The following is a 27866-nucleotide window of genomic DNA, read 5'->3' as shown; positions in this document are numbered from 1 at the left end:
ACAGTAGGAGTGTGTTTTCTAGGTGAACGGGACTGTCACTGGCTCTCCATACTACAGAATGACCTCTGCCCCGCACTACCCACTGTTCCTAGTACAGAATGACCCCAGTTCCACACTTCCCACTGAATGACCTCTGCCCCGCACTACCCACTGTTCCTAGTACAGATTGACCCCTGTCCCGCACTACCCACTGTTCCTAGTACAGATTGACCCCTGTCCCGCACTACCCACTGTTCCTAGTACAGATTGACCCCTGTCCCACACTACCCACTGTTCCTAGTACATATTGACCCCCGTCCCGCACTACCCACTGTTCCTAGTACAGATTGACCCCTGTCCCGCACTACCCACTGTTCCTAGTACAGATTGACCCCTGTCCCGCACTACCCACTGTTCCTAGTACAGATTGACCCCTGTCCCGCACTACCCACTGTTCCTAGTACAGATTGACCCCTGTCCCGCACTACCCACTGTTCCTAGTACAGATTGACCCCTGTCCCGCACTACCCACTGTTCCTAGTACAGATTGACCCCCTGTCCCGCACTACCCACTGTTCCTAGTACAGATTGACCCCTGTCCCGCACTACCCACTGTTCGCCACAGCCAGTCACTCGTCATTTCCACACGATCTCCATCTGCCGCAGAGCAGCACACACAAACTACATACTATGCTAGACTAAAAATAGACTACACAGCACATATGTAGTAGAAATATAATACATAGTAATGCTGATTTTCAAATATACTTTGCAGTAGACTACTGAAACATGCTACACAGTACATAACCATAACCCGTTAATCCTAACTGACCACAACTAACCCTAGTTAACCCTAACTGACCACAACTAACCCTAGTTAACCCTAACTGACCACAACTAACCCTAGTTAACCCTAGCTGACCCCAACTAACCCTAGTTAACCCTAACTGACCACAACTAACCCTAGTTAACCCTAGCTAAGCCTAATTGTTTTTAGAATGAGCTGAGGACTGCACACCAGCCGTGTGTTATAACCTTCAAGAAACATCAGCATGTCAGAGTAAACGTCAGCTCCAGTTTTCAGATGAGGAGGGATTCATTCATTTTTTAGGAGTGCCTTTTATGTTTGTTCAGTTCTAATTATTTGTTATTTTAGTGAGGTGTTCGTGATATTAAAACTGACTTAAAGATTAGGAGGCGCCTGCCTCCCTGAGCGGAAGGTGGGTGAGTGTGATGGGTGGTGGGTTGGTTTGTGATGGGTGGTGGGTGGTTGGTGGGGTGATGGGTGGTGGGTGGGGTGATGGGTGGTTGGTAGCTGTGGTGGGTAGTGGGTGGGTGTGATGGGTAGTGGGTGGGCGTGATGGGTGGTTGGTGCGTGTGATTAGTAGTGGGTGGGAGTGATGGGTGGGGGTGGGTTGGGGTGATGGGTGGTTGGTGGGCATGATGGGTGGTTGGTGCGTGTGATTGGTAGTGGGTGGGAGTGATGGGTGGGGGTGGGTCGGGGTGATGGGTGGTTGGTGCGTGTGATTGGTAGTGGGTGGGAGTGATGGGTGGGGGTGGGTTGGGGTGATGGGTGGTTGGTGCATGTGATTGGTAGTGGGTGGGAGTGATGGGTGGTGGGTCGGGTGATGGTGATGGTGGGGGTGGGACCTACATTTCACCATGACCATGTAGACGTCGATGGTACAGATGGGGGGCTGCGGGAGTCGCTCGCCCTTCTCCAGCAGGTCTGGAATCTCCCGCGTGGGGATCCCGTCATACGGCTTCCCCCCGAACGTCATCAGCTCCCAGATGGTCACCCCTGAAATGCCAAAGCACCACACAAATGAGGCCCATTTCCTCCTGACTGCGCTTGGCTCGGTGAAGGCTCATGGAGGCCCGGCTTCTACAGAGATGGCTGAAGGTGGAGATGATGGTGTCTCAAAGTGAGTCCATCTTACCATAGCTCCATCTTACCATAGCTCCAGACGTCGCTCTGGTGGGTGAACTTCCTGTAGTGGATGCACTCCAGGGCCATCCATTTTATCGGCATCTGGTAAAAAAAAACCAGTGGGTTCTGTGTTTGCGGAATTGTCAAGGATTTCACTGATGCACAACTTTTATTTCTCAATTTTCTTAATTTCCTCGGTTACACAGTACATAAAACAGTAGTTTGAAAAGCAGGTCTGTGCAGTGTAAAACAGTCCTAACTTGGTGTTAAGATGACGCCAGATTAGACTGCTTGTTTATCACATCCCTCTTCCTCTGATACTTCGATAGTATGCAGGGGCTCTGCAGGAAAATGATGGCCTAAAACTCCACCGTGCAACCAAGAGCAGCTGGAGAAGTGAGAACTCCCCCCGGAACGCAACAAACGGGTCGGCCTGTGCGTCTGCGTGGCTCCCTAGAAACGGGCTTAGCTTGGCTCCCTAGAAACGGGCTTAACTCTGAGGCCGCCCCTCGGAGAGAGCAAACATGCCTGAATCAGAATTAGAGACAGTTAAGGCTAAACGGAAAGGTTGGATCGGCCAGGTCAGCTCTGTGGACCGGCCCGCGGGGGTCCGGGTGGGGGTGCGGGACAGGTCTGTGTGCCGGCTGACGGGGTGCTCGGGAAAGGATGCGGCGACGGAGGCAGAGGGGTGTACAAGGGTGGAACGTGGGGTGTGTGTGGAAAAGGGAGAGAGAAAGAGAGAGAGAGAGGGAAAGAGTTGATGAAAGGGCGCGGTCCAGGGTGAATATGGATAGGGGAGTATGGATAGGAGAATAACCCTATGGGGGACAACTCTCTTGTGGGACGGCTAATTTACAAGTGGACTGTGTAGCCAGCTTGGCAAATCTGGCAGTAAATGAACCCGCCCTGGCTGGCTGTGTTCTCAAAACGATGAGGCCGTCAAGGGATGAGCACTGACCGCGCTTCGTCGCTCGGCCTCAACAACATCACATTAAGTCGTTTTGTTGTCAGGTGCTGGGCGCAACTGCTAATGCCCGAGGCAGACGGCAGAGGGCACTGACCTTTCCTCCGTCCGCGTTGTATTCCTTCTCGTCTCCGTCCAGCAGCCGTGCCAGCCCGAAGTCCGTGATCTTGATGTGGTTGGGGGACTTGACGAGCACGTTCCTGGCTGCCAGGTCCCGGTGTACCAGTCTCCGCTCTTCCAGATACATCAGGCCCTGGGAATGACAGCATTGCAGGGGCTGATGGGACGGCAGCTGACCAAGAGGTGACAGGCTCGGTTATGGGCGGCTGTATTGTCACTGTGTACTATAAACACGGTAAAAGGGTCTTCCTTGGAGTTCAGGGGACACGTGGGGGTTTCAGGGTTGCAGCAGTATTATGGTCACACCGGATCCTGTACAAATGGGGCGATGGGTGCTATAATTAAGATGGTTGGGAGGGGTCTGTCCTGTGAGGTGATTGTGCACAATGGTCGCATTCCCCTCCAAATCAAGACTGTGCACATCGATTTTCTAGAGGAACAAACAACATGTGTAATTGATTTGAGTGCGCGTAACTGATTTGAGCATGTATAACTGATTAGAGTGCGTGGCCCATGACGCAGAGGCCTTTTCGCCGGAGAGCGCTTGTATCTGGTGGGGGGTGGGGGGGGCACGGCGGCTCCTCCTCTAACTCCGCCCTCTGGGCAGGGCCTTGAGCTGTAGGGCGGGTGGAAGGGAGGAGGCAGCCATCTGATCATGGATGACCCTGAAATGGCTTCCCACGGCGGGGGGGCTGTGCGCATGCACGCCCCATAGGATGGTTCCGGGCAATTCTGAAGAACGCATGGCATTTCCGGGGTTTTCAAGGTGAGTGAGGAATGTCTCTGCATGTCTCTGCATGTCTCTGAATGTCTCTGAATGTTTTATTGCAAAATAAAAAAGAAACAAAGAAAGCACCTTCACCCAACTTGGTACATTAAAAAACAAAACAAACCAAGCTAAAGTTAAATGACATCAGCACCATCGCCACCGTTAAAGTCATGCAGTCCGCGTAACTCCAATAAGAGCACAAAAAGTGGAGGGTCCGCGTATCCACTTTGTGTCCACGGCTCAGAACAAGGTGTATGAACCTTAGGTGCACCTTTCATGCCACTGGGACACCTCAGTGTCTGTGTCTGGAGAGGAGGACCACTTCAAAGTGGATCTGGGTTAAGTGGAGAGGGGATACAACCGCACCATCACAGTCGCTCACTCGGGGGCGTAAATGCTGCTGGAACGATGGGGCATGCTCGTGTGATCTTAGTGTGTATGTGTTAGAGAGAGAGAGAGAGAGAGAGAGAGAGAGAGAGAGAGAGAGATAGAGAGAGAGAGAGAGAGACGCTGGACACGCAGACGTTACACGGTCACTGCTCTCTCCCACTCGCTGCTGTCTGTGGTGGGTTCTAAGGTCACACTCTCTCCTTTAATGCCTGTGCTGAGTTGGTAGGTCACGCTCTCCTGTCTCATGTCTGTGCTGAGTTCAAAGGTCACGTTCACTCCTCTAAAGTCTGTGCTGGGTTCTAAGGTCACACTCACTCCTGCTGATTTCGAGGGTGGTTCGCGCTGTGTGACGCAACTTACTCGCTGAGGTTTTAAACACATTTTCTGCTGCTCCACAAAGACGGTCGATGCCCAGCAGGAGGTGTGCGCACGGGGAGCTGGAAGAGCCAGCTTGGTCATGAGGTCTGGGCCAATGCAGCTCGCGCTTTCATCGAAACAGCAACGCTTTCATCTCCTTGTACAAGTCTACAAGCATTCTGATTGATTACAAAGATCTGAGTTCGCTCTGACTGGGTTAGAGAAAACATTAAGCAGTTGAAAAACTGCTAAATCTAACGACTAAGAACATGCGGTAAACATGCACAAAAGGAGAGAAACCAAAATCAGCGTAAGAGGGCTACATGGCTTGCTGTCTGAACCTCAGCATTTAGGGCACCCTGACACATCCAGCACATTTAATGGAGCTGAATCAAGTGTGCTGGATTTGAGAAGACAGGGCACGAGCCTGAACTGCTGCTGGAAATCATTGGGTTGACCAATCGGCAGCGGGAAGGCTCTGAATACACCCAATCAGCTCGGGTCTCGCGGTACTAAGCAGCAGAAATGGCTCAGAGGGTTCTTTGGTAGGGACAGAGCCGCTCTAACCCAACGCTTGAAAGGTATGAAAAAAGTGACACGTCCTTTGGAAGTTTCGGTTAGTCCTTAGGCTAATTATTAGACGCGATGTTTAGTTGCTCCAACATTTCTGTAATGCACAAATCACAAACACACAGTCCTAGAACTCCACCAGATGCATCTGTCTTTTTGTGTTATATAATCAACTTCTCTGAGCTTCAGCTTGATCAAAGGTTAGTATCTCAAAGTTCACTGCCTTTTTTATTTATGAACTTTTTCTCTTTTTAAAAAATGTGTTTGAACAAACCACAAAAAGACTTGTGTTCAGACGAGTCTGGATAACCCAGAGTTTTGTGTGGCCTCATGCTGTACTCCTGGACTGATGTGCTGTACTCCCGGACTGATGTGCTATACTCCTAGACTGATGTGCTGTACTCCTGGACTGATGTGGCATATTACTGGATTGATGTACTGTACTTCTACACCAATGTGATGTACTCCTGGACTGATGTGGCATATTACTGGATTGATGTACTGTACCTCTACACCAATGTGATGTACTCCTGGACTGATGTGGCATATTACTGGATTGATGTACTGTACCTCTACACCAATGTGATGTACTCCTGGACTGATGTGTTGTACTCCTGGACTAATGTGGCATGTGCACGTAGAGTTGCTTCTGTCCTGCAGGCCCTTTCTGATCCAGGATGATCAGACTTCAGTTAGGGATGATTATTGAAACAATAACACTTTAGTGCCTGTCAGGATTATGGCGGTTTCCATGCACACAGGAGGCCCTGTCCCTGTGATCTCTGCAAAGGATTCAAGGAGAAATGTTAATCAGACTCTTATTACGGAGAGGCAGTATGAGGAGGCTTTCACGCTGCTGTAGCTCCCAAGCTCACAGTGGAGGATCTCAGGAGATGAGGGGGGATGCCCTCCCTTTTCCTCAGTTGCACTAAATCTTCCCCCAGCAAGCAAGTGTAATCCGGGATAAGTGAGGGGGGCAGAATTGGATATAAACAATGCCACAAAAGACCCTCTGAGCTTGCTGAGCAAGACAGACAATACTTTAGTCCATGGCATCCAATTTTGTATTGGGCAACATTCAAAGTGCACACACATACACACACACATACTGAGGCAAAAAAGTTTCAATATTGCACACATCTATGCACAGAACTTCACAAGTATGCCCAAATAAACAGAAAAAGACACACAGTACCCATCACACATACCACAGGACCACCCTGGAGGTCAAAGGTGAGAATGGACGCTGTTGACCCGGCCCGTGCCGGAATTTATAAGAGCTGTCCTCTATCCTGGCCATGCGGATACAGGCATGTCCTTAAAGAACCTCTAACGATTAATGAGCCTGCGTTAGTCATCTATTAAAATGCAATTAACTGTGACTTGGGACAGTGATAGGCAGGCTGAGCAGAGGAGTCCAGAAGGTGGATAACTCAAATCATCATGACAACAATGTCAGATAAATGCACAGCTAAGGAAGTCTCTTTGACAACATCACTGAGAAAGCTGAAGCTTGTGAGGTCAGATGCAGGGGTCTGAGGGGTCACTGGGAGTGTGTGTGTGTGTGTGTGTGTGTGTGTGGCGGGGGTGTGTGTGTGTATGTTCTGGAAGTATACCAATGGTACTTACATTCAACTTTGCACATAAATCACAGTGTATTATCTAAATTTTCAAGACAGTTAGGCCAAATGAAAACGCATGGCTCACCATTAATTATACTCAAGAAAATTAGTGGATGTAAACAAACAGGCTGGGAGTTTAGCAGAGAGCGCGGTTAAACGACCCAGCGAGAGAGCCGAAGCGGAGAGCCAAACAGAGTGCTCACTGTAGTGAGAAAGGACTGCAGAGAGAGACAGACAGAGAGAGACAGACAGAGGGGAGGTTTAATTACCACTGCTTCACTGCAGCCTGTGCAAAGAGAAGGCTGTGAAAGAGAGAGAGAGAGGAGAAGGAGGGAGGCAGAGACACAGAGGAAGAGAAAATAAACAGCTAAAACTGAAAAAGGAAATACAGCGAGAGCAGAGAGAGAGAGGATCTGCCTCTTTGTGAGTTGTGGTATAGAGTACATTGCATTAGAGTGAGGTGAGATCATGATTACCTCTCAGAAAGCCTTTGGTGGCCCCAACACTGTTTATCTATTCATATGAGTGTGGTGGCCCCAACACTGTTTATCTGTTCATACGAGTGTTGTGGCCCCAACACTGTTTATCTGTTCATATGAGTGTTGTGGCCTCCACTCTGTTTATCTGTTCATATGAGTGTTGTGGCCCCAACACTGTTTATCTATTCATATGAGTGTTGTGGCCCCCACTGTGTTTATCTGTTCTTACGAGTGTTGTGGCCTCCACTGTGTTTATCTGTTCTTACGAGTTTTGTGGCCCCCACCGGGAGGGTCTAGGCAGGGAGGTGGGGCTAAGGTCCTGGGATTTTCCTGCACCATGTTTTGTCAGAAGTGATTTGGTAGCAGCTGTGAGACGGGAGATTAAATCGATATGAGTCATTGCCCGCCTGTGTGTAGGCTCAGTCATCCAATGGAACCATTCCACACACAGACACACACACCCACACACACACACACACACAGTTCATATAAAGTCACATACCTAAGCTGTTTAAACCAAGCGGATTCAAAAGTGTCTTCTGTGACAGATTATGTTCAGGTTGGCCCAGTGTGTCCTGCTGTGGGACGTCATGATCTCTCTTTAAGGCATTACTTAATCGGAGTTGGACTTCTCACACTGGTACAAGAAGCAGTAGGTCTACATGCATGATAACTCAAACACTCGAGTAAGTAAGTTAATCAGACAAAGTCTCACACACACGTGCGTACACACATGCACACACACACACACACACACACACACACACAGAAGTTACACTCAATATTTCTCCATTTGTCTCTCTCAGATCCAAATCCTTCACCGTACTACACAAACAAACTGCCTTGTAAACAACTCATGGCCAAATTCGTATTACTGAATCATTCGTATTACTGAATCATTCGTATTACTGAATCATTCCCTGTCCATACACATCACCATCAGATCAATGTTAAAATATGCGATCCCCACAGGGTGTCTGGAGCATAATGTCTGAGTTGTTATGACTCTCTCTTTCTCTCTCTCTCTCTCTCTCTCTCTGTCTCTCTCTCTCTCTCTCACACACACTTTGCTCTCTCACTCTCTCTCTCTCTCATTAATAGAACACCTGTCTTCATCATGGGCCAAGGCTGCGCTGATCAGAGAGAACGGGTCTGTTAAACACAAATCAGTTCTGCTGGCTGGTCGGCCTGTGATCGATGCTACTTTCAGAAATAACAACATTCCCTGTAGCCCAGTTCCAGCAGCATGGACCAGAGGGAACGCACATCTGGCTGGAGTCAAAAAGACGATGAACTGGTGAGAACACCAGTTTCACTTGGCAGAGCACGGACAGTCCCAGCACAAAGAAAGGTCTGTGGTCACAGTTCTGAGCTGATCCCAGCACAGAGAAAGGTCTGTGGTCAGAGTTCTGAGCTGATCCCAGCACAGAGAAAGGTCTGTGGTCACAGTTCTGAGCTGATCCCAGCACAGAGAAAGGTCTGTGGTCACAGTTCTGAGCTGATCCCAGCACAGAGAAAGGTCTGTGGTCACAGTTCTGAGCTGATCCCAGCACAGAGAAAGGTCTGTGGTCACAGTTCTGAGCTGATCCCAGCACAGAGAAAGGTCTGTGGTCAGAGTTCTGAGCTGATCCCAGCACAGAGAAAGGTCTGTGGTCAGAGTTCTGAGCTGATCCCAGCACAGAGAAAGGTCTGTGGTCAGAGTTCTTAGCTGATCCCAGCACAGAGAAAGGTCTGTGGTCAGAGTTCTGAGCTGATCCCAGCACAGAGAAAGGTCTGTGGTCACAGTTCTGAGCCAATCCAAGCACAGAGAAAGGTCTGTGGTCAGAGTTCTGAGCCAATGCCATCAGAGAAAGGTCTGTGGTCAGAGTACTGAGCCAATCCCAGCACAGAGAAATACCTTTTGAACAAATCCCAGCACAGAGAAATACCTTCTGAGCCAATCCCAGCACAGAGAAACGCATTCTGTGCCAATCAGAACTGCTTTCATCTCAAAGTTGCTTTCCGCTGTTATTTACTGAGCAGTTTTCAAAAGACTTGAAGGAGAATGAAACATCTGCTCTTGCATTGCCATGGTTATTGCATTACCAGCTAAAACTGCCCTGATTCGATTAACCGCTAACATCGGCCCTTTCAAGTGTTCTCTACATCTCTCAGAAATGAGCGATGCAGTCAAGAGACTGACGTCTTTGGTTGACCCTTTTTGTTATATATGTGTTATTTATTGTTTTTCTCCTCAGACGTTTGGGTCTCTGAACATGGTGTCTCAATGTCTCAGCCTCCTTTCCCCTGAGGATAAGACGGATCTAGAGTTTTCCTTCCTCTCTCTCTCTGTCTCTATCTCTCTTTAAAGCTTCTTTGCAGCAGTGCCTTATTGCAATGTGAAAGAACACAAGCTTCACAGGTCATCGTTTTAAAGAAACTCTGTCTATAAGAAAAGTAGAGCAGACAAAAGGAGAATTTTTTAAGGACCCAAACCTCAGAAATTCTTCATGTATACCTTCATCTCTTGATTTTGTTATGAGATTTGGTACGTTTCCCTCTCTCTCTCTCTCTTTCTCTCTCTCTTCCTCTCTCTCCTTCTTCTCTCTCTCTGCCTTTCCCTCTCTCTCTCTCTCTCTGCTTTCTCTCTCCCTCTCCTCTCTCTCTCTCTCCCCTCTCTCTCTCCCTCTCTCTCTCTGCCTTTCCCTCTCTTTTTTGCCTTCCCTCTTCTCTCTCTCTCTCTCTCTCTCTCTCTCTCTCTCTCTCTCACACACACACACACACACATACAAAAACCACATCCAGAGGCCAGGGCTCCCTATGTGACCTATTAGAGTTCTTTTGCAGGCTGAGGGCAGAGGCCATAATAAGGGGAGGCGCTGTGCTGAAACAAAAGGTTAATTAAGAGCAGAGTGGAGAGATGAGCAGCACAACTAACCCTGGCCAGTGTGGGGGATAAAAACGACTAACCTGGACCAGTGTAGGGTCTTAATCACTAACCTGGACCAGTGTAGGGGCTTAAACGACTAAACTGGACCAGTGTAGGGGATTAATCGACTAACCTGGACCAGTGTAGGGTCTTAATCGACTAACCTGGCCATGTAGGGATTAAACGACAACCTGAACCAGTGTGGGGATAAAACGACTAACCTGGACCAGTGTAGGGGATTAATCGACTAACCTGGACCAGTGTAGGGGATTAAACGCATAGTCTGGCCAGTGTAGGGATTAAACGACTAACCTGGACCAGTGTAGGGGATTAACAACTAACCTGGACCAGTGTAGGGTCTTAATCGACTAACCTGGACCAGTGTAGGGGCTTAAACGACTAACCTGGATCAGTGTAGGGGCTTAATCAATTTATCTGGACCAGTGTAGGGGATTAAATGACTAAACCGGACCAGTGTAGGCTCTTAATCGACTAACCTGGGCCACTGCAGGGGAGTTAAACGACTAAACCAGACCAGTGTAGGGCCTTAAACGACTAACCCGGGTCACTGCAGGGGATTAAATGACTAACCTGGACCAGTGTAGGGCTTAAACGACTAACCTGGACCAGTGTAGGGGCTTAATCAACTAACCCGGGCCACTGCAGGGGATTAAATGACTAAACCAGGCCACTGAAGGGGAATAAACGACTAACCTGGACCAGTAAGGGGCTTAATCGACTAACCCGGGCACTGCAGGGGATTAAACGACTAAACCGGGCCACTGCAGGGGATTAACAACTAAACCGGACCACTGCAGGGGATTAAACGACTAAACCGGACCAGTGTAGGGTCTTAATTGACTAACCCGGACCACTGCAGGGCTTAATCGACTAACCTGGACCAGTGTAGGGGCTTAATCGACTACCTGGACCAGTGTAGGGGATTAAACGACTAAACCGGACCAGTGTAGGGTCTTAATTGACTAACCCGGCCACTGCAGGGGATTAAATGACTAACCTGGACCAGCGTAGCATCTAATCGACTAAACCGGACCAGTGTAGGGGCTTAATTGACTAACCCGGGCCACTGCAGGGGATTAAACGACTAACCTGGACCAGCGTAGGGGATTAAACGACTAACCTGGACCAGTGTAAGGGCTTAATCAACTAACCCGGGCCACTGCAGGGGATTAAACGCCTAAACCGGGCCACTGCAGGGGAATAAACGACTAACCTGGACCAGTGTAGGGGCTTAATCGACTAACCCGGGCCACTGCAGGGGATTAAACGACTAAACCGGACCACTGCAGGGGATTAAGCAACTAAACCGGGCCATTGCAGGGGATTAAACGACTAACCTGGACCAGCGTAGGGGATTAAACGACTAACCTGGACCAGTGTAAGGTCTTAATCAACTAACCCGGGCCACTGCAGGGGATTAAACGCCTAAACCGGGCCACTGCAGGGGATTAAACGACTAAACCGGGCCACTGCAGGGAATAAACGACTAACCTGGACCAGTGTAGGGGCTTAATCGACTAACCCGGGCCACTGCAGGGGATTAAACGACTAAACCGGACCATGCAGGGGATTAAGCAACTAAACCGGGCCACTGCAGGGGATTAAACGACTAACCTGGACCAGTGTAGGGCTTTCGACTAACCTGGACCAATGTAGGGTCTTAATCAACTAACCCGGGCCACTGCAGGGGATTAAATGACTAAACCGGACGAGTGTATGGGCCTAAACTGGACCCAGTGTAAGGGATTAAACGACTAACCCAGACGAGTGTAGGGACTTAATCGATTAACTTGGACCAGTCTAGGGGCTTAATGGAAGTTCCGCCTCTACTCCGGGGAATACTGTGTCCTAAACCTCATATATTGTGTGATAAACAAAACATGGACTTCAAACCCACGAGTGCTCTCAAAATAAAACATTCACACCCAAATTTCTGACACATTTGTCATGCGAACGTCTATATCAGACTGTGTTTTCACATTGCCCTGATACACTAAGAACCCAGCTGTCACTGCTGTGACCTCCATCCATAAAGACAATAAACAGAAAGTTCAAGGGTATTTGATCATTTAATTATTGAATGTTCTTTTATCTATACCAGGACGTGAAGGAGGGTCACGATCACCATTGCTGTTATAAAACTTAAAAAATTCTTAAATTCATGCTGCGTTAAAAAAGTGTCTTTGCTGTAACACATACGAAACGAAAATGTGTAGATGTCGTCATATATGACATAATCTATAATAATAAATACAATAATAATTATACCCAGACTCTAGACCTGCAAAGCTTGAGGAGATTTTCAACTAGTGTAGCCAGGCAACAGCCTCCTCTTCAATCCTTTGATCCTTGTCATCCTCTACTCTGTTTCTCCCTGTCCCAGTGTTTCCCCAACCTTCTGCCATCAAGCCTTATATCTTTTAAGCCTCTTCGCGTCATATTCAACATAAGACGTAACATTCGGATGAATTTGGCTAATTACCTGGCACGATGCCAGACATGTGGGGAAAAGCTCTGATCCTTAACTGTAGGTCTTACCAAAACATGGCATGAGACAGCCATGAATCACCATGACACCTCTGCTTCTGGAATCGGGACGGTGTGACGTGTTTTGCAAAAGGTGACTAAGGACTTCATAACGAGAGTCAAGCGCAGTAAAACTGCGCAGTAAAAAGTATTTTGAGTTTTGTCGACGGCACAGAAAAACCCAGTAGACTTTCCCTTACTGAGAATTGTGTAAGTAAGTCTGAAAACTGCTGAATGAAATCACAAATCCTGGAAAAGGGGAGAAAATAATGCACAATCGTTGGATGTCTTTGTCCTTTGTTGTGTCTGCAGGTTTAGGTTGGACACGTGCAGTTGGTCCTTCAGGCTTCCCTCCACAGGGCGTGGGCCTGCGTCCAGTGTTGCCGGGTGACGGCAGGCCGGAAGCGGAGCTACTGTGACCCTCTCCTGGCAGGGCTGGCAGCCCCTGGCATGGAGCACAGGGCAACCAGATGGGGCTGGTAATGTGCTTGGCACTTGGGGGCGGCACGCACACTCCTCAGAGCTCCAGGTGAAACCGAAGACCTGGGGCCCCATTGAGGAGTGGGCGATGGAGGGGGGGGGTGTGGGGGCTGAGTTCATTAACAACCCAGTGAGGGGTGCACGTGGGGTAGGGTGGGCGGAGATCCCCTCAATCTCAGCTTCAGCTGTCCTCTGACATGACCTATAAGCAGGGGCACATATGATTTTACTGTGAGGGCATGTCTATGTCCGTGAGGGCGTTTCTATGGCTGTGAGGGCGTGTCTATGGCTGAGTTCGACAGGGCCACAGTTGTATCTCACAACGGTAGTACCGAACGGTTGCATAAAGGACCCAGCAGCCGCTGGACAGGAAAAGGGTGTCACACGTGACAGGAAGGGGGTATAACATGACAGGAAATGGTGTAACACATGACAGGAAGGGGGCGTAACACATGACAGGAAGGGCGTAATGCGTGCATATTTCTCGCTCAACTCAAAGTGGTGGCGTTCTTTTTCTTGCACACCAAGCCACCTTCAGCATCACAGCCTCAAGGACAAATGTTTCCCGGAATAAAATGTCTTATCAGGAGGTAGCTGCAGAAGCACTGGGGACAGTGCTGGCGGGCGACTGGCGTGGAGGGGGGCGGCTACAGAACTCAAACCAAGTAGCAGATGGATCCTCAAGGTCAACAGGAAGTGTGTTATATTAGGTGAAAAGAGTGCCCGCCACAGGGTGGCACTGTGCCAACTTGGCAGAACCGTGGCACGTCTTAACGCTGATCTGAAATCAGTTTCGCACCACTGTTGAATCTGCTATAACAGCACGTTGTGTCCGGTGCCCAGGCTCTCTGCTAATAAAGTCAGTGTGACCTGAGACGGCCATAGTAAAGCTTTAGATGTAGTTCCACGGCTGTCGCACTTGGAGGTTATCAGTGGGTGCAGATCACCACAAAAGGAGACACACACGCACACACACACATTACCTCCTGAGATGTTACCACACTCTCTGCACAGCTCCATCCCACTAATTGGCCCTCACATCTACCAATTTACTGCTCAATTTATCAGGCCTGCAAGCCTGTTTGCTCTGGGAGCCACTGGTGATGTCTGTGTCAGCATATAAACCGTACATGAGCAAAAAAAAAAAAAAAAAAGACCATGAGACACAGCAAAGCTCAAAGTGGCTACTGCATAATGAAAGACTCAAGTCCATTAAAGTCTCTTTAGATTAAGGAAATAATTAACTGTAATATGAACATGATAATGGCTATAATCATAAGCTGTGTCGTCATGACGCCATTTAAAATGGGCACAATATAAGGGCGCCCTACGACGTCTGATTGATCAGGGCCAATGAAAGAGCAGAGCATTTCAACCATAGATGAAAAGCATTTAGAGAAAGATGAGCTGGGACTCGCCCACTGGAGGGAGGGTGGGAGGACACACATTAAGCAATCAATTTGATATATGGAATGTGTTATTAAATCAGGTAATGAAATCAACCTGTGAGCTCGTGTGCGTGCGTGTGTGTGTGTTCGTGTGTGTGTGTTTCTTTAAAAATCCTTTTTTCACTATGTAGGATTTTGCAGGAAGCATGTACTGGCAGAACGTGACTCCTTTTCTGCTGGTTTCCAGCTCTGCAAACTGGTGACGTCATTAAATCGGAGGCACTGCGATTTGACTCTTGGTCTCCCCCTTCAGGAAGAGCAGGTCGTATGAAACACACAGGACCATCCACAGGATGTGCCGTCCCGTCAGGGCTGAGGCAGGACCACTGTCGGAAGAATATTCTCCACGAGCATCCCACTGGACTCTCCAGAGTCTTTCCTATGTCCAAAGTACAACCAGGCTGCTGTGTACTGGTCGTGAGTGCCTCCCATTGGTCCACACTCTCATTTACTGATGAACGAGGACCAGCCTGCCTGGGCGTGTGCTGTGAAAGGCCAGGGCCAGCAAATCAATATTGCATGTTCTTTTTTACTTCTTGAGGTCTGTGTGTATGCATGTGTTTGTGTATATAAGTGTGTGTGTGTTTTCAGTTCACCAGTGAGGTGAAGTATGTGTCTCCCTGCTGACACGTCTGCCCTTGCCATCTTAGTATGAGCCGAGTCTCTGTGGAAGCAGGGTTAAGGGTGTCACAGAGGGGCTTCTGGGAAATGTAGTCTGAAGAGGGCACGCGAAGCCTTTTCTTCTCCATCACTGTGGATCTGCAGTGTTATGTGGATGCACAGAGCATAGTCAACCATGACAGGTACCGGGAATCATTTGTGCATGCTGTAATTAGCACAGGCAATAAATCATAGCAGGGACTGTTGCACAAAGATACTGGACACACTGTTTGTCCTCAGAGAACTGCAGTGCTAAACATTTTTCGCAGGTTCTCTGCACCTGAACTGAGGCAGATTAAAGCTTGGCTGAAACCTCAGGTGTGTGTGTGGGGGGGGGGATGTGTCGAGCGCTCTGATGTATAAACATGGGCTTCCTGTCACCAAATGAAAGGCCACCAGTCACTGACAGACTCCACCTACTCCACCAGTCACTGACAGACTCCACCTACTGGCCGACATGCTCCGTTATAATGCGCGTGGAAGTTTGCCTCAAACAGGCTCTTTGTCCAAACCACAGACTGCAACTCTGAGTTACGTGGGACGCTGCTACTTCCCTGCTGATGTCAGCTTCGTGTCAGGGCGCATCTGTCTTGGCTGGAGCTCACGCCACAGGCTGAAGGTGAGCAGAGTACGATAAACAGTGGTATGTTTGGGAGGTGTGTGTGTTGTTGGGGGATGGGGGATGTGGCGGGGTTAAGAAATGCGTGGTATCAGCTCATTTTGCTTGAGGGGGCACAGTGCCTCAAATCTTACACCCCCTTAAACTCCGAGGACTGTGACAAATGTGCATGGGTGTGTGTGTGTGTGTGTGTGTGTGTTTCAGACTGCTAGGCCATCTTTGTGTGCAGCTCTTTAGGTATGTAGTCAGTCAGACAGAAACAAATGGGGAGTGAAAGTGTGCAGGTGTGTCATGACAGCCCACTAGAGAGGAAGAGGAAGAGAGGAAGAGGAAGAGAGGAATCCTTGACATCAAAAAGGACATTACAGAATGGAGTGTGCACATGGATGCTCCGATCATCCCAATGCTTTGTCCTTGCTTCCCATGGAGAGTTTATGTCAACTATACTGGACTAAATTTAATCTTCAAACAACCAGTGGCTTAGGAAAAGGTAACCAGACCAGACATAAATGCAGACTTTCAGAGAGCATACTGCAGTCTTCTCACTGTCACTCAGAGAGAGAGAGAGAGAGAGAGAGAGAGAGAGAGAGGGAGAGAGAGACAGAGAGAGAGAGAGAGAGAGAGAGAGAGACAGAGAGAGAGACAGAGACAGAGAGAGAGAGAGAGAGAGAGAGAGAGAGAGACAGAGACAGAGACAGAGAGAGAGAGAGAGAGAGAGAGAGAGAGAGAGAGAGAGAGAGAATGCTCTAATAAGCACAGCTTTGCCACTTGTAAAAACATCTGCAGGCCAGAGGGGCAGGTCTCTTTTTCTGAACCCAGACAGTGAGACAATCCAGGCCCTCTGCTAAAGTGAAACTCCTCTCCTCTCATTTCATTTCATTGCCTTTCCTCCCTGGTCAACAGATGGCTGTCTGTCATCAGTATGGCTAGCATCGCCTAATAAACAGCTTCCGCACTCGAGCTGACACACTCCGCTTTACAGCTAATTGTGGCAGTGCCCGATACGGTCGATCAGCCAGCAGTAAGCACACTACTGAATATCCATCCTGACACCATTCACTTCTCAGCTGTTACAGGTTTGTATGAATGACCCGGTTTACTGATCAAGCCATTCGTTGTTAGTGTGTGTGTGTGTGTGTGTGTGTGCTTGTACTTCTACAATGAAGTCAGTTGGGAGAAGACAAATCAAAATGTTTTCCTACAGCCGACGTTTGACGAAAAAGAAAAGGGAGGGGTGGGTGTGGTGTTGGTGGTGGTGGTGGTCGAGGGGTGGGACGGGTGGTGGTGGTCGAGGGGTGGGGACGGGTGTGGTGGTCGAGGGGTGTGGTGTTGGTGTTGTGGTGTGTCGAGGGGTGGGGACGGGTGGTGGTGGTCGAGGGGTGGGACGGGTGGCGGTGGTCGAGGGGTGGGGACGGGTGGTGGTGGTCGAGGGATGGGGACGAGTGGCGGTGGCGAGGTGGGGACGGGTGGTGGTGGTCGAGGGTGTGGTGTTGGTGTTGGTGGTGGTCGAGGGGTGGGGACGGGTGGTGGTGGTCGAGGGGTGGGGACGGGTGGTGGTGGTCGAGGGGTGGGGACGGGTGGCGGTGGTCGAGGGGTGGGGACGGGTGGCGGTGGTCGAGGGGTGGGGACGGGTGGCGGTGGTCGAGGTGGGGACGGGTGGCGGTGGTCGAGGGGTGGGGACGGGTGGCGGTGGTCGAGGGGTGGGGACGGTGGCGGTGGTCGAGGGGTGGGGACGGGTGGCGGTGGTCGAGGGGTGGGGACGGGTGGTGGTGGTCGGGGTGGGGGTGGTAGCGATGGGAGGGGGCGTGGAGGTGGGGTCTCGGTCTCAAAAACCTCTTACTCTGCATCCACCACCAGCACTGAATGCCAGTGCCATCCCGCTGGCATGCAGGCTGGCAGTGTTGTGGGCCCTGGAGGTCCCTGGCCAGGGCCGCCTCACGGCAGTGTGTTCAGAAGCACCCCCTGACTCAAATAATTGCCTCCCCCCCTCTTCCTGAAAAGACTTGACTGGTGATTAAAGGTAATGTTTGTGCTAGCAACCGCGGTGAGTCTATTAAATGAAAACATGGTGTGGGTCTATAAAGACTCTCAGCACGCGTCCAGTAAGATGTTGCTGATATCTCCTGTGCAATCAATAGGTCATGGGAGGTCCATGCATTTGTTAGATCAGTGCTCACACACTACAGCCAGACATGCAAGACTTCCAGGTTCAGATGTTTCAAATGCAACAGTCGATCACAGGGTTTTAACAGAGGGGCACCTCCAAAATATACAAGGAGCTCCGACACCCGAGTACGTGTTCAGCCTCTGCAATGCCACGGCACAAGTCTGTCTCCTGGAGATAATGAGGCAAATTCAAGGAGATTTGTCTGTTTGGGGAAGACATTACACAGTGTTGCAGGACTCTGGCCCCGAACATGCGTTCGGCTACAGGGCTTTGGAATTTCTGGATGGAAACGGTAACCAGGATGCGCAGTGACTATGCTGACGTGGTCTCAGCTCTTCTCCAGTAGCCGAAGATTGTGTTACGGAGATTTCGAGACATCAAAGATCCAGCAGGCGGGAAATCACAGGGTCCTGTTGTTTTCACCCTCGCCAATGTGCTGGCAAAGTCAAAACCAAGCGTGCGGCTAAAGACTCACTGGCGCGTGCCATACCACACTCGGACCAAGCGCTCACATCAAGCGTGTGGCCAGCTTGGGGAAAATCGATGCCCCCTTTCAGCATGTGTATGCGGAGGGGTGCAAACGTGGTGGGACAGTTGCCCCCAGGGTGAGCTGACAGGTGTATTTTATCACTTATCATGCACTTGTGGAGTATGAAGAGAGTGGGAGGTGTCACCCCGTCCCAACCCTGCAAGACAGTTACAACGGCTCCGCCCACCGGGGCTTTGAAGTGAAGTGAAAATAAACGCTGCTGTCCTCTTCACTTCCTCCCAACACACCGCCGACCAATCACGGAGTGTGACGCGTCTTGGACCAATCCGGCGCCCGACGCACCTTGGAGCGATCACAGAGCCCGACGCACCTCGCCCATCGCAGAGCCCGACGCGCCTCGGACCATCGCAGAGCCCGACGCGCCTCGGACCAATCGCAGAGCCCGACGTCCTTGACCAATCGCAGAGCCCGACGCCTCGGCCAATCGCGGAGCCCGACACGCCTCGGCCCCATCCAAGCCCGACGCGCCTCGGCCCCATCGCAGAGCCCGACGTGCCTCGGACCAATCGCAGAGCCCGACCCGCCTCGGCCCAATCGCAGAGCCCGTTCCTGAGGTCTTCGTTCGGCCCTCCCTCTCAAATATCTCAGTCTTCAGTGGCTCGAGACCAACGGGAGGGACGGTAGCAACAAAAACGCGAGAAAGAATAAAGGACAGAAAAGAGATGCGGTGGATGAAAGAAAGAAGAAAGAGCGACAATGGTGGAGCGAGAGAGCTAAAGACTCAAAGGAGAAGGAGAGAACGTCACTGAGACATGACCCAGGACCAAGTTAACGAGTAGTTAGAGGAAGGAACACGCAGACTAGCATTATGGGCTTTGTGCGTGGGGTGGCAGAACTGTGTCAGGGCTGCAGCGTACATCACGCACAGACGCAGCACTCCACAGAGGCAGCTGGGTTACAGCTACAATGGGAAATTAGCCAGCAGCACAGATAATTAGCTTCCATTGTTCCTAACAGAGCGAGATTTTGTTCCTTCTGTGCGGGCTCATCGGTCGTTATTAGGATGGTAAGAGACCGAGCGATTGTGCTCGTGACCTGCCACCGCCGAGTGCCGGCACACGTGGTCACAGCCCACATGCCGGAGGCCCGGTCGTAGTTAACATAGGTGAACTATATCTGGACGAGGAGATGGCAGAGGTATCGTATCGCATAACAAGAGCCACGTTTAATATCATCCTGGAATTATAAGCTGCAATTTAATGACGAAGTCTAGTTATCTGAACTGCAGTGCAGCTTTCAATGGAGCCTGTTTGGACTGTGCTATGCTGGAGTCAGAGTGTGTGTGTTTGTGTGTGTGTGTGAGTGCGTGCGTGTGTGAGTGCGTGCGTGTGTGCGTGCGTGTGTGAGTGCGTGCGTGTGTGAGTGCGTGCGTGTGTGAGTGTGTGTGTGTGTGAGTGCGTGTGTGTGAGTGAGTGTGTGTGTGAGTGGTGTGTGTGTTGAGTGCGTGCCTCTTTGCTCGTTGCCTGTTTGCCTTCACGTCTACCAGCACTCAGAGTGTGACAGTCTGTCATTCAGTCCCTTTAACCGTGACACCTCCCAGTAGTTCTTCCCCACACTGTGTTGAGCCCAATGCAAGATAAGCCCAGCCCAGGAAAAGGTGACAAACAAACAAACAAACAAACAAATGGCTTCTACTGAAACACTTTGCTATTTCCCCCACAGCAGAAGGTGACTGAGGCTGAATGAATCGATCAGGTGATGATCAGATCAGCATCCAAACAGGCTGGAAGTCAAAGAGTCTGAAGTGAATGGATGTTTTCTCCAAATCCCAAATCAAATCCAAAGAAACGATGACATAAGAGCAATCAACTGCGCAGAACAGAGTTCCCACTTCTGCAAGCTCTGCGGATATACGGGAATTGTCTGGAATATTCCAGAATATTCCGTCGTCTCTTCACGACAAATTGATGTTTCTCCAAAAAAAGAGATGCAAGGTTGATGGTCTCAGCACACCAGATCTGACCATCAAGCTGTCAGAGTGACACAAGATAGACACTGTGTGTGTGTGTGTGTGCGTGCGTGTGTGTGTGTGCGTATCTGTGTGTGTGTGTTTTGATATATTGTTGTCGTGTTTTTCTGTATTGTCTATGAGATCTATTCAGAACCAAGAGAAAGAAAATAGACAAAGAAAAGGATGAGATGTAAAAAAGGAGAGAAGGAAGAGAGCAAGAGAGAGGGAAGAAGAGAGAGAGAGAGAGAGAGGAAGAGAGAGAGAGAGGGAGGGAAGATAATGGAAGGAAGCAGGGAAGAGGAGAGACATGCGTGGGTGCTGCTGGCATTGACTGTCCATCCAGCTGGATTATTTGCTGATTAATCAGATCATTAAATTAATCCCATGGTTGATTACGGGCATTAATAATCCAGTGGGTGAAGGCTTGTCTCAGAGAAGGACATGGCAGCATATCTCAGAGAGCCATCAACCTGCTGAACTCAAACTCATTTACCCTGACACGCACACAACACACACACACACATGCACCACACGCACACACACACACACACACACACACACGCACGCACGCACACACACACACACACACGCACGCACGCGCGCGCGCGCGCACGCACACACCACACACACACACACACACACACACACACACACACACGCACACACACACATACACACACACATTAGCTCACAGCCATGTGCCACATGCGTTCTAAAACACACACACATCAGTTAACTGCCATGTGTTGGGTGTGTTCTAAAACAACACACACACATTAGCTCACAGCCATGTGCCACATGCATTCTAAAACACACACACAGCAGTTAACAGTCAAGTGTTGGGTGTGTTCTAAAACAAACACACACACACACATTAGCTCACAGCCATGTGCTGGGGGCATTCTAACACACACACACACACACACACACACACACGAGCTGGCCTGCAGGCCCAGTCCCTCTACCCCCGTTACCTCCCCCGGCCCGTGTGTTATCCGGCAAACGCTCACGGCTGTGGGGGAGTCTTGATGTTTGCCCCCCAGCACACACTTTCCATCCATGAACCCAGACACTCATAAGGTCCGACACACTTCCTGAATGCACCTCAGTGTCCTACAGCAGAGTGTATTTCTACATCCACCGATGTCCAGCTAAACACTGCTGGACACGTCCCCCTTTATGGTGAGGCCATGCTGAACGTTTTACAGCTCCAGTGCTCTAGAATTCTTGGAGAAATAAGACATGTGCAGAGATAAGGCCGCAGGACCATCGGGACGAGAAGAACCCTCGTCACCAGTATAACCCCCCACCTCACCAGTACCTGTTCTGGCCGGGGAGGGGGGTAGTTCTAATCCATGTGCTCTCTTTACACTCCAAATGGAAACACATGCAGATTTTCGTGAGAGGACAGTTACTCGTTACAGCTCAGCGGTGCCGACACGCTGCGGGCATCACCGGCTCGGCTAGCAAACCACACGAGGTGCCTGCAGTTAGAGAGCTGAGGGGAGAGAGAGGGAGAGGAAGTGTGGGTGTGTGTGTGGTGTGTGTGTGTGTGCGTGTGTGTGTGGTGTGACAGAGTGAGAGCGGGGGAAGTTAGTGATAGAAGAGAGAACACCTGAGAGAGGCACAGTTGCTTCCCAGCAGTCTGACGTGTGATGTGTGTGGTTACAGTGGACTCACACCAGGGGTTTCCCCACGGCACTGATGGACACAAATGCACACACACATGCACACACACACAGGCACACACACAGGCACACACACACAGGCACACACACACACAGGCACACACACAGGCACACACACACAGGCACACACACAGGCACACACACAGACACACACACACACAGGTACACACACACACACGCACACACACAGGCACACACACACACAGAGGCACACACAGAGGCACACACCCACACACCGACAGAGGCACACACACACACACACACACACGCACGCACACACACACACACACACGCACGCTATGGTGGAGCTCATTATGCCTCCGTTATCAAACTGCCCCTAATGATATACAGCATCACTGGTACAAAGAGATGTCTATGCCAGCATGTACAACTGATCCAGGAACAGATTCTGTGATTCTAACACGGTGAGGAGCAGATATGTAACCTAGCCCTGGATCAGCACTGTCAAAGAGCCTTGGCTTTACGTTCTGCCTACTGCATCGTCTGATTCTCGACTGCACCAACCATTGATCACCACCCACACCTGCAGCTGATTGGAGGACTGACTAATCAGGACCTGCAGCTGATTGGTAGACTCATCAGGACCTGCTGCTGATTCGTGGACTCGTCAGGACTCACTGGGACTCTATACCAACCTCCTTGCCGATTCCCCCGGGGAACCTGAAGCTGTTGCCTGATGGGTTCTTACTTTGCCGTCTTTTGGTCGGAGTTTCAGGTGGTTTTGGATCGCAAGCTTTTTGTGTGCTATTTGAAGTCTGACTTTAGGTCTGCTGGACCTGTCTAAAGGACTACATCTGTTCCCAGTGTGCACGTGCATGTGTGATGTCGTGCACATGCGTGTGTGTGCACGCTCAGCCTGACAGCCACACTCTTGCTCTTCGGGTGCTTGCGGGTTCCGTCCATATAGACGGGGACACCGCTGTTGTGGAGACAGAGTCCCTGGTGTCTACACTGCGCACTCCAGAGGATATCACTACTCTAACGTGCTTGGATCACCTGGGAAGGTCTATGTGGCCTCCGCATTCTGGATCCGGCATGTTCTAAGACGGGGACGGCCGTGCAGGGCAGCTTCCTGCTGGGGAACCAGCCGACACCACACGCTATGCTGGAAGCATCCCAGACCACTGAGGTCATGGACAGGGGCAGCTACCTCTCTAGATGAGCTACGTCTCCAGATCAGAGGCCATTCATGTGTCCTGATCTACGCAGAAGAACACTAGCTGATGTATGGAATGTGGAGACTTGCATGAAGATGCCTGCATAAATAATTCCTGATTTATAATTGTCATTAGCTACAAACGCAGTCAGTAAAACAAGGCATTTAGCAAAAAAACATATCAGTGAGTATTAAGCAATCAGGGGCACAGCAGTGCAAAACATGGTCAAGCAAACTCATGACCTTTCACCTCTTAACATGGATTTAATCTGGTCTAACACTGGATCTAATACATGCTTATGCGTTATACGCGTGGCATGGAACCCCACGGCTCATCGGAACAGGCAGCCCAGTCTGACTGTGAGTTTGGCCTGAAAAACAGCTCCTGATTAGTCTGACACTGTCCCAACGCTGTTTTAGTTTTCGGCTTTTTTTTTTTGTCCGTTTTTTGACCGAGCTACCCAAGCATGGCTTTGGTCTCCACATTCTTGTCATGTCCGAATGCCCCCACCCCCGCGTCTGGAGAAGCGTCTCTCACCGTGGGGATCTGCATGCGTGCAGTGACCCTCTCGTGCCAGCAGGGGCGCTCTCACCGTGGCGATCTGCATGCGTGCAGTGACCCTCTCGCGCCAGCGGGGGCGCTCTCACCTTGGCGATCTGCACACACCAGTTGAGCAGCAGCTGCGAGCCGATGTTGTCCTTGTGCTCGTGCACGTAGTCCAGCAGGCAGCCGTGGGGCATCAGCTGAGTCACCAGCTGGACAGTGCGGCTCAGGCACACGCCCAGCAGACGCACCAGGTGGGGGTGCTCCACGCTGGCCATGATCAGCGCCTCCTGGTGGAGAAGAGACGCGCAGACGTGCATTTACACCGAGGAAAGGGGTGCGGTGTTTTAGGTTTGAAAGTGCGTTGGTTGGGGGGGGGGGGGTTGAGGTGGGGGGATGCATTTGCATTCAGACCAGCTCAGACACACACCACTCCACAGGAAGAGAAGTTCGCGTACTTCATATGGAGCTGGCAAAATGCATGGGAAGACTCTACAAAGATTTGTTTCTGAATATAAAGCATTGTACATCACTGGACGATACTTATGGAGAGGTCAGATGGGAAGACAGACAGACACACACACACACATCTTAGAAAAGCACTGAAATGTATGGAGCACAAAGGACACATTGGCTTTCTTATTTATCTTAGAGCACAGTTGCATAATCTAGTCTTCAGAGTGAGATAAGACTCCCAGAGCGTTTATGCGGGTCCTAAATCAGGCCCAACTCCACACACTGGAGGGCCTCTTCCCTGAAGCACGGACACCAGAATGAACACCTACGCACTCAGGACCATTTATCAGGTCCTGTGTGTGTGTGACAGAGAAAGAGTGAGAAAAAGGGACCATCACTCTAGTGAAGTTAACATCTCAGTAAAAGAAACCACCCCCCCCACACACACGCACACAAACACAGATGCATGCGCACACACAGGCGCACACAGGCGCATGCACACACAGAGGTGCGTTTATCGAAGCCCGCACAATCCAAGACAGACATCCATCAGTTTGCGCTGAATCTATAAATCGTGTGTGTCAGTGAGACGGAGTGCTAGGGAGCTCCCTCACTCAGACCGCGTGCTTCTGTGCATGCCAATGAAAGACGTGGTGTAGAACAAGAAAATAAAGCAAAACAAAGCAACCCCCCCCCCCCCACACACACACACAAGAAACCATCAAATGTAACACCACAAATATGAACCAAGCACACAGCAAACCATAGGAAAGGTCATTAAAAGAATATTGAGGTGGTGGATCATATAGGTATATTACTGCAATAAAAATCCCTAATCACGAGAATGCTTTTTGGCCTCAAAGGCATCATTTTTCCAACTCTTGACCAATCATACAACATGCACACACACACACACACACACACACACACATACAGACACACACACACCCACTTAACTGAACTCTACACAGAATCACACACTTGACAGTTGCATAATGAGTATTCAAACTGCTGTTATTCTGGAGCAGCTGGAGGTAGCGCTCTCTCTCTCTCTCTCTCTCTCTCTCTCTCTCTCTCTCTCTCTCTCTCTCTCTCGCTCTCTCTCTCTCTCTCTCTCTCTCTCTCTCTCTGTGTGTGTGGGCACATGCTGTTCCTCATCCAATCAGCAGCAGGATCTGATCTCTTTGCGGTGAACCTGAACGTGCCACTGCGTTTAGATTATGTTTTAAAGAGAGGAGCTCCAAGGGCTCTCCACACTTCACACGAAGGGAATGATGGTGTGAGAGAGAGAGAGAGAGAGATGGAGAAAGAAAGAGAAAGAAGAAAGGGAAGCAGCAATGAAAGACAGGGTGGGGAAAGACAGGTTAGCAGAGCAGGATTAGGGAGGAAGACTGGGATTAGGGAGGAACACTGGGAGAATAAGGAAAATAGGAACAAAAGAGAAAGAGCGAGCAGAGAGGTTGGAGGAGAAACGGTGAGCGAAGGACAAAATGCCATTAGGTCACTCCTGTCCTCCGTAATCACGCTCTCCTCTTTCAGGGAGTGCGAGTGACTCTGTCTCGCGTCCTCCTTTGTTTCTCTGCCACTACTGACTCACCACATCCCATAAGCCCCGGCACCACTGCCACACCGCTGGTGAGGCCTGGCGTGGTCTCCATGCCGACATGGAGGAGAGCTCATTAGTGCCCAACTCAGATACTGATTGCACTGTGGGAAATACCTACTGCCTCCTACCTCACACTGAGCCACCTGACACACACACACACACACACACACACACACACGCATGCATATATTTATAACAAATATAACCAGAAAGACTCCCTTTAAACAGCCAGAAATAGACAATCCTGTAAATGGGTTACCTGCCAGCATTTCACAGCCATTGCGTCACCTGTGAGTGAATGGAAGTGTTTTGCCTTTTGCAACCCCCCCCCCCCCCCCCAAGCCCCCTTCCTTCCTTCAGCCAGGAGCCAAATCTGGCTGAACTCAGTCTGAACGAACACCACCTTGGGCTTACAGGTGACACTCACATCCATGAACTCCACATTGGCTTTGGGGCCAGTCGCCTCATTCAGGATCTTGATGGCCACAGGGATCTTCACCGTCTCACCCTCCGGCACCCAGATTCCCTGACAGAGACACATGGGAGAGATTCATGTGGAATCTGGTGCCGTGACCCCTCTTGAGTTCACCTACTATCAAATGCATCCACATAAAATTCAGCATTAATATAAGAAATAAGATCCTAATACGTTATGAATATAATTTCCAACATCCTCGCTGGTTCATTGTTAAGACGCCCACCAATAACAAAATCAGCAAGCAATGATAAGAAAGAAAATGTTACATTAGAGTCACAGTCAGGTAACAAATATCTTTAGAGGTGCAAATATGTTGGAAAAAGAGGTTTGTGAGTGAGATAACTGTGAGCAATAACTGTGGCTTTTGGTGTTTGACAGTGGTCTCTAATCTCGTGTGTTTCCACAATACATCAGACGTACGCATTAAAAGGTGTGTTGCCTACAAGTCTTCTGGAGAATCCGACAAGACAGCCGTAATTACCTTGTAGACGGTGCCGAAAGCCCCTGCTCCCAGGACCTTCATCCTCTTCAGCTCCGTCTCCTTCAGGATGCGCAGTTGTGCCTGATTGGGCGCCGTTCCACTGGGGGTCAGGGGCTCCACCAGCTGTCGTGTAACAAGCAAGAACAAACACAGGTTCAGCTTTAGTGCACACCCAAACTTGCGGCAGGACACTTTCTGAAAGCGGCGGATGCAGCCCGGGTACGTCACGGGTCGGAGGAGGACGAGCTATCTAGGAAAAGTCTAATTAATGGCGGGGCACGAGGCCCGATCCATTTTTGTTATTAATTAGGTCTTTCGTGGCTGTAGCGCAATCAGCACTAGAATATGGAAAGTGCCTCGGAAGAATGACAAAAGCCCCAAGGGTATCAAAGAAGCGCTGAAATATGAGAGTGAGCGGAGATAACGGCTGGGACAGCGTGAGGAGCTTCAGATGCAGTGTCAGAGATAGACGGGGAGACGGGGGAGGACCACGCTGATAAAACCGAGGCGCGCACAGGCCCGCAGACGGAGCCGACGGAGGCGGGGTGGCGGGTGAAGGCAGCGGCTGGTCGTGGAGAGACGGGGCAGCGCGCCCCGTTGTTCTATTGTTATTGGCGGAGAGAGCGGGTGGGGATACAGGGAGGGAGAGGACGACAGAACGCAAGGAGAAAACAATAAAGCAAGAGAAAAGAAGATAGTAAAAAAAAGAAGGGAGGAAGGAGAAAGAAAAGGACAGGGATGGAGGGAGAGAGAGAGAGAGAGAGGTTGGGAAAGTTTGGGGGGGGGGGGGGTCACGCTCGTGGCTGATGTCCAATCTCTGAGCTCGTCACAGGCTGCTGATTAAAACACAATAGCCGTTCTTCATTTAAATGGAGTTCTAAATCAGGAAAGCTAAGAGAGGAAGGGGAGGGGTTACAGGAGAAAGG

At 50.2% G+C, this 27866-nt stretch overlaps 1 protein-coding gene across 2 annotated transcripts in view; it reads right to left on the bottom strand.

The window, feature by feature from the left end:
• LOC113581338 (receptor tyrosine-protein kinase erbB-4-like) overlaps positions 1–27866 on the bottom strand; it is a 237036-nt gene that overhangs the window by 10207 nt on the left and 198963 nt on the right. For both annotated transcript variants that reach the window (XM_035520983.1, XM_035520991.1), the window contains exons 18-23: positions 26941–27063; positions 26409–26507; positions 24024–24209; positions 2971–3126; positions 1936–2011; positions 1634–1780 (exon numbers count right to left, since the gene is read on the bottom strand). In XM_035520983.1, coding sequence (XP_035376876.1) covers positions 1634–1780; positions 1936–2011; positions 2971–3126; positions 24024–24209; positions 26409–26507; positions 26941–27063 — 787 coding nt within the window. The remainder of the gene's footprint in view (positions 1–1633; positions 1781–1935; positions 2012–2970; positions 3127–24023; positions 24210–26408; positions 26508–26940; positions 27064–27866) is intronic.

The sequence above is a fragment of the Electrophorus electricus genome, chromosome 2 (genome assembly GCF_013358815.1).
Source record: "Electrophorus electricus isolate fEleEle1 chromosome 2, fEleEle1.pri, whole genome shotgun sequence".
Taxonomy (NCBI): Eukaryota; Metazoa; Chordata; class Actinopteri; order Gymnotiformes; family Gymnotidae; genus Electrophorus; species Electrophorus electricus.
The sequence above is the reverse complement of the archived record's forward strand: the minus strand, read 5'-3'. Positions and strand labels throughout refer to the sequence as shown.